This window comes from Microtus oregoni, unplaced genomic scaffold, assembly GCF_018167655.1.
Source record: "Microtus oregoni isolate MIOR12 unplaced genomic scaffold, Mior012 000005F_ref0000423, whole genome shotgun sequence".
In the NCBI taxonomy this organism is placed as follows: domain Eukaryota; kingdom Metazoa; phylum Chordata; class Mammalia; order Rodentia; family Cricetidae; genus Microtus; species Microtus oregoni.
This window is the reverse complement of record NW_024543064.1, coordinates 14,516,656-14,523,543: the sequence shown is the minus strand read 5'-3', so window position 1 is coordinate 14,523,543 and position 6,888 is coordinate 14,516,656. Positions and strand designations below refer to the sequence as shown.

Sequence of the window (6,888 nt, the reverse complement as noted above, 5' to 3'; positions counted from 1 at the left end):
GGGATGAGCTGGGGGACATATCCTTTCTTTCCGTATCCAGGAGAGACCCCAACAAGTCGTGTGTTTCCTGCTAAGACCTGACCCAGCTGCTGAATGTGAGGCTGACCGAGTGATGGCCATAGACAAGCCCTGGCCTTTCTAGAGTTTTCTGAGCTAACTACAGTCCTGGGAGGGAGCCCCAGGACAGCACTGGGCCCTATGTGGCCCCACACATCTGGTGTAGACCCCAGTCAGACCCGCCACCCTCTTTTTTCTCAGACCTCAGCCTGGCTAGGTTGAGACAGGGGTCGATGGGAAGCCATATCCACAGGTGACTTCCTCTGGGTATGGGTCATAGATGCTGCAGTTGGGTGTGGGACCCCGGCAATAGACATTGAGGTAGCCTCGGTGCCTGTCCCTGTACGGCTGGTCCTTGAGGCACAGAGTCAAGTTCTTGTCACATGCACATGTCTGCTTGTCACACTCTGTCTCATTGAGTTCACCTGTCGTGGAAAGAAGGCGTAGGCTTATGGATGACAGCAAGACAAGAGAGAAAGGGGCTCTAGGAACCAGGTGGCCTTGGAGAAATGGCTTCAAGTCCATAAGTCTTCTTCCACCTGGCTTTTAGGGTGCCCTGCTCTGGGCTGGTACCCCACAGCCTGTCAGTGACGCTAGCACAGGGTAAAACTGGGGAACCTCTGAGCAACTGAGACAACTGAGGCTAAGAAAGAGGGAGGGGGGGAGCTGGAGAGATAGTTCTGCCTATGGGATGCTTCTATACACTGTGGCTGTGTATTGCCTCCATTGGTTAATAATAAAAGCTGTTTGACCGGTAGCCAGGCAGGATAAGGTTAGGCGGAACAATCCAGCTGAGGACTCAGAGGAAGAGGGGTGGAGTTCAGGTGATGCAAGCCAGCTGCCCAAGAAACCAGATGCCGGTGGGCTGATAAAGCCACAGCCACGTGGTGATACATAGATGAATCGAAATGGGTTAATTTAATGTGAGAGCTAATTTTAATAAGCCTGAGTTGTCAGCCAAACATTTATAATTAATAGAAGCCTCTGAGCGATGATTTAAAAGTGACTGTGGGGCGGGGCGGGGCAGAAAAACCTCCCATTGCATGACTCAGCCGTTAAGAGCACCGGCTGCTATTGCACGGGACCCGGGGTTCAGTTCCCAGCACCCACATCAAGTGGCTCACACCACCTATGACTCCAGTTCCAGGGGATCCGACACCCTCTTCTGAGCGCTACAGGCGCGCACACTCACATGGTGCACTTACAGAGAAGCAGGTATACACACACATAAGTAAAAATCAACAAAATTAGGAAGAAAGAAAAGAGGGGCAGATTTACCCAACCCTACCAGTACCTCCTGCTTTCCCAGACTCCTCCCTTCCGTGGAAGAGCCAGGCAAGCCCCCACTCTCCTAGGGAGAGATTGGCAAGGGCCAAGTAGCAAAAGGTAGTTCTTACTCAAATTCATGCCCAACTAACGGCTAGTCTAATTCTTCAGTTCGTGCTAACACTAATTTGAAGCCAACGGTTAGCTTTTAGTGTCGGTGTGTCTCATTTGGGATATCCTTATCCCAAAAATATTTCATTGATTGCCTGAAATCCAAGCTTAGTGGGGTATCCTAGGTTTGTCTTTGGGTCCCCACACTCACCCCCCCCCCAAGGTCCCATTCCTAGCCAGGGTGTCAAGGGAGGGACTCACTGCAGACAATCACAGTGTCATTCTCAATTCTGTGGTCATAGTGGTCCACATAGGGGCGGCAGCCTTGGTCAAAGAGCTTCTGATAGCAACAGTCGTGGGCGTGACAGCACCTGAGGGAGTAGAGATGGGCAGACAGATGCAGGCAGCCCTCCCCCCCCCCCCACACACACAAGCCAAGTGGAGACCTTGGATCATCTGTTTCAGTCCCTCGTGGTCAGCCCTTCAAACTGCAGTCCAGAGAGGGGTAGTTACACGCCCAAGGTCACACAGTAGAGCAGACTGGCACTGGCATCCTATACTCTTGTCCTTGATGCTCCCTCTTTGTCCTATCATCAGGGCTCTTGGCCCCCTCCCTACACCGGAGCCCAGAGTGGAGCTGCAATTGGAGTCAGGTGTCCCAGCTACCAGGCCTGAGGGAGGGTCGGCAGGAAGCCATTACTTTAAAACCATAGGAAGTAACTCAGGCTCTATGCAGAGCCCCACTGTGCTGGATGGCCAAGAAGAGGAGAAGGTCTGAGGCATGTCAACAGGCATAGGGGCATGAAAGATGGGAAGTTAATGCAGAGTGGTCATCCCCTCCTCTTCTACAAGAGTGAAGCCAGCTGCCAGCTCTCTGAGGTGCCAGACTTGGTGCTGGCTGCTGCTGGGGAAGGAAGAGCGGAAGCCATGACTTCCAGGGCTTCTTAGTCTGAGGGAGAAAGCATGGACTAATAGGGTGGGTGTCCATAGTGTCTGTCCCTTTGTGGAGGATCCACCACGAGACCAGTGCCTCCTTGTTGGTTTGTGGGGGCATAAAATGCCATTCTAATACGGACAACAGAAAGTATCTAAGAAGGTAAAAATGGGGTTCCTGGCCCTTCCTCCTCAGTCTGTCCATAAGCGTCCCCCATCTCTCCCAACAGGAGGCCTCCAGAACCTACCAGTCCACCTCATCCATGGGCTTGCCGCGCCCCCCTAGCCCGCAGTAACAGCCGTAGCCCACAAAGGACAGGATGGCGTTTTTGTGGGTGATAGCTTCCACCATGAACTTCAGGTTCAACAGGCTGCCATGGGCGACGGACACAACTACAAGAGAAGTGGGGAGTGACTCCTCAGAGCCCAGAGAATGGGATGGGGAAGGGGCAAAGGGCGAAGAGGGTAGTAGGCTGGGGTTCCCACTCCCTGCACACCCCGGAGGACCGAATCTGGTTCATTCAACTGCAGATAAGACAGCCTCCTAAAACTTTGAATTTGTTAACTCATTGGGTATTCATTGTGAAGTCATTAACACAGTTTTACAGATAAGCAAACTGAGGCAGGAGCCCTGAGTAACTTGCCTAGGGTCACATTGTCTCGTGATGGTTGGGGAGCCTAGAGCAAGTCAGGGTGGGAACCTCAGCCACACCCTCTGCCTCAGGTGCTTGGCTTCTGGTGGAGCCTGCTAAACTCATGCTAAGGTGAAAATCCTAAAAGTCAGAATTGCATTTCAGTGGAGTTTGGTGGTTACATTCCAGCTACTGAGGACCTTGTCTGAGGCAGGAGGATTGAACGTGCAAGGGCTGCCTGGGCTGTAGACTGGATTCAGGGACAGCCTGGGCAATTTAATGAGATCAGAGACCACTTCCCCAAGAGGTCATCCTCAGTGCCACAGCTGTCAGGAGTTACAGGAATTGGGTTCTTTCTGCTCCCTTCCTGACCTCTGCTACTGAAGGGAGCCAGGGAGTTGGTGCATCTCAGACAGTGCACACACGGAGCAAGCAATAATGCAAAGGCGCTTCTGTCACCAGCAAAACTCAGCTTCCTGACAGTGGCCAGGCCCTCCAGCCATTCATTCATCCTTCTTGCTTCTCTGACTGCTTCCCTCTCCTGTCCCGTGTGGGGTGTGGGGCTCTCTGAGCCATCTACACTTAGTCAGTGCCATGAGCCTGGGGTCTGCAGTCCCTACCTGAGTGAAGCCACTCACCTACCCACCAGCAGGAGGGAGGTTTTTATCCCCATTTATGGGGTGAGAAAACAAAGGCTCAGAAGGGGAAAGGCTTGCCCAGGTAGCACAAGCTGGGAGTAGCAGAGTTCAGGCAGGAGCCTTGTCTGTTCCTTAGCTGGATGCTGAGCCATGCATATAACAACCTCCACTGGTCTGCTCCATCTGCATCTGGAGTTAGGCATCCTGTCCCCACATCCTCCAACCTCCTTCCTCCGTGGGCAAGAAAATGTTGAGAGACAAGAAGCCCAGTTTTGGAAAGTTGAAGGCTAAATAGAACCCCCCTCCCCCCGCCAAAGGACCTTGAGGTACCTAGTTGCCACCATACGGCCCTGGCTGCCTCCTCCCCTGCAGGCATTTTACCCTGGGGACAGGATATATATAACACCAGACTGCTGGGTCCCCAACCATCGGCTCTCACAGGATGAGAGTTAGAAACATACATGATTATGCTTGGCATAGACAAACACTCCCTTAAACTCCCCACTTCACACATACACACACACACACACATCACATCACATCACATGACATCACACCACAATGAACACAAGTGTACACCTAGGTGCCAGCCATGAGCCATATTTTACTGACGTGTGGGCCACGCAGACATCGTGTATGCTCAGACACACCTACACTCATGCACAGACACGCATCTAGCTACACACAAACTCATTAACTCCTGCCAGCACAGAAAGTCACTAATACATATGCTCAGGTCCACGATGATGGCAAACGCTGCCAGTTTACGAGGATTGCTCAGCTCCCTGCACCTGCTCAGCATAGCTCGTTAAAGATGTCTTCTGGCTTGTTTACAGGTGTCCCGAACTAAACATCCCCACAGGAGAGAGGTTGGAGCCTAGACAGGGAAGTGGAGAGGAAGGAACAGCCTGCCAGTAGAACCACACAGGAGGTCCACATTTCTAGGGAAAGGCTGGGGGAGGGAGGAGGGTCAGAAAGGTCTCCTGGGAGCCATGCTCACCACTGCCAGCCAGGACTGCGATGGCAAAGAATTTCTTCATACCCAGGCTGGACCTAAGAGAGAGCAAAGCCCAAGCTGAATCCCTCTTCCCCAGCTACGTGCAGCCGGGTCTCATCCAAGACACCACCCATGCTTTCTCTTGCCCTAATTGCTGTCACCCAGACCTGCAATCAGCACCTCCCTACCTGGCCTGCATCTCCTGGGAGGAACACACCCCAGGGTGGCAGAGCCACCAGAACCAATCTCCTCCACCGCCCGCACCCGACTCTCAGCTCCAAGACGGGAAGCCATGGCCCTACACCAGATTCAGCTCTCTTGAGTCTATACTCCAAGGAATGCCAGGACCCAGGTCGTGGAACCCCACCTGGCAGTTGGATCTTAAAACATAAAACCAAGAGACCCGGGTCACTGGATTCTAGATTCAGCTTGGTAAATGCTGAGGGACCACAGGCAGATCTCTCAGTCTCTCTAGGCTTCAAGAACAGATTGGAGTTGATTAAATCCCAAAGATCCTTCTAGGACCAGAATGCAGTTGGCACGCTTTTGCTCAACATGCAGAAACTCCGCTCTCCTTCCTGAGGAACTGACTCCAGAGCGGAACCGGAACCCCTCCCCATCTCCCTGCCCCCTAGGTGGAATGTTCCGTTCCAAGGCAACAAGCACCTACCTGGAGGTTCTGAAAGGAGAAGAGGCTCTGAGGCTTGGCCTCTTCCATCCAGTGGGGTGTTTAACCAGCGCCTTCTTCCTGAACCCTTTGGGGTTGGCCTGTGCCCCATATGCCATGTCTTGGATTTGGGGAGGCCAGCGACATAGGGCTTTAAAGGTCTTTGATATGCCCGGAAATCTCTGAAGAACAGGCCCCAGCTTCACGCTGCTACCACGCACACTAGCAGGGTAGTGCTGGGGCAATGCCCTTGGGCAGGAGGCAGGTGACAGGTGTCCTAGAAAAGACTGACTCCACCTCTTCCCTCCTGCTGTCACAGCCCTTCCCACACCAGGCTGGTAAAATCCCCACCCCACAACAGCCTGCCCACCTCTGGGCTTGGGAGTGGGGTACCCGCACCAAGAATCAGCCCCACCCCTGTACCTGAAGCAAGGCTGAAGCTCTCTCCATCTCCAGCTGGAAGATGCTAAGGAAAATGTTATCCTACAACACTAGCCGGGGGGGAAAAAAAAGGAAGAGGTGCTTTCTTCAAGGGACCTTCCTGTAGGGACCACTGTACCAGGGCCTTAGAGTGAGCAAGAGAGACTGGACTCAGTTCCATATACAAAGCAAAGAGGGTTAAGGAGGCCAGAGTGCAAAAGGTCCGGACCCAACTACATCAGAAACCCAGTTGTGGTGGCACAGGCCTGTAATCCTGGCTCTTGGGAGATGGAAGCAGGAGGAGTTCAAGTCCATCCTTGGCTACATGGCAGGTTTTAGGCTACCCTGGGCAACATGTGAATCTGGGAGGGGGAGGGGAAGAAGAGAGAAGGGCTGGAGAGTTTCCTCAGTGGTTAAAAGCACTTGATGCTCTTGCAGACAATCTGGATTCAGTTCCCAGCACTGACACTGCAGCTCACAACTGCCCGTCACTTCGATTTCATGGGTTCTGGTGCCTTATTCTGCTTCTTCAGGCGCCAGGCATGCGAGTGGTGAGGGCACATCCATGCGGGCAAGGCATTCATACACATAAAATAAAAATAAATTGGGCCTAGAGAGATGGCTCCACAGTCAAAAAGCACTTACTGCCCTTGCAGAGGCCTCGGGTTCACCAGAACCCACACGGTGGCTCACGACTATCTGTAACCCCAGTCCCTGGGGATCTGGTGCTTCTTCTGATCTTTACATGTAGTGCATGTGCATGCACTCAGGCACATACACATAACATATCCTAAAAATAAAAAATTAATATTTTAAAAGGGAAAAAAAGGCACGCACGACAAGGCAAAAAGACAAGTGTGAGTGAATGCATGGTCATCACGAGGACCCGGCAGGGCAGAGGCTGCGCTAAGCTAAGCTGACTGGACAATGTCTCAAGCAGCAGGGATCACGCGTTACCTCAGGGGATGGTAGAGGCTGATCGGTGGATGTCGAGAGGGACAACAGAGATCCCAGCTGAACCGTGGTAGCAAGACTGTAGCTAAACGTAGACACTACAGAGACCCCCAAAGCAGGTTAACCACCAATGCCTGCTTAAGAAGGAAGCTGTGAGGAACCCAAGTCTGGCCCAGTGATGGAGGCTCTTATTGGTGAGGGGACTTTGTGTGG

General features: G+C 52.7%; 1 protein-coding gene across 1 annotated transcript; it reads right to left on the bottom strand.

Annotated features, from left to right (window-relative positions):
* Window positions 1-242: 242 nt before the first annotated feature.
* On the bottom strand, window positions 243-4,677 carry Pla2g2f (phospholipase A2 group IIF). The gene is made up of 4 exons (XM_041653177.1): window positions 4,638-4,677; window positions 2,616-2,760; window positions 1,696-1,805; window positions 243-482 (listed from the first exon to the last, which is right to left on the bottom strand). Exons 1-4 carry the CDS (start codon window positions 4,675-4,677, stop codon window positions 271-273), a joined length of 507 nt encoding a protein of 168 aa, XP_041509111.1. The 3' UTR covers window positions 243-270.
* Between the last annotated feature and the right edge of the window lie 2,211 nt (window positions 4,678-6,888).

What these genes read in the sequence shown, in the direction of transcription:
- Pla2g2f (XM_041653177.1), bottom strand. Translation starts at nt 4,677, where the DNA reads ATGAAGAAATTCTTTGCCATCGCAGTCCTGGCTGGCAGTG. An exon ending in CGCAGTCCTGGCTGGCAGTG is followed by an intron (nt 2,761 to 4,637) that starts GTGAGCATGGCT and finishes CTTCTCTTGTAG; the next exon opens with TTGTGTCCGTCGCCCATGGC. An exon ending in CCCATGGATGAGGTGGACTG is followed by an intron (nt 1,806 to 2,615) that starts GTAGGTTCTGGA and finishes CTACTCCCTCAG; the next exon opens with GTGCTGTCACGCCCACGACT.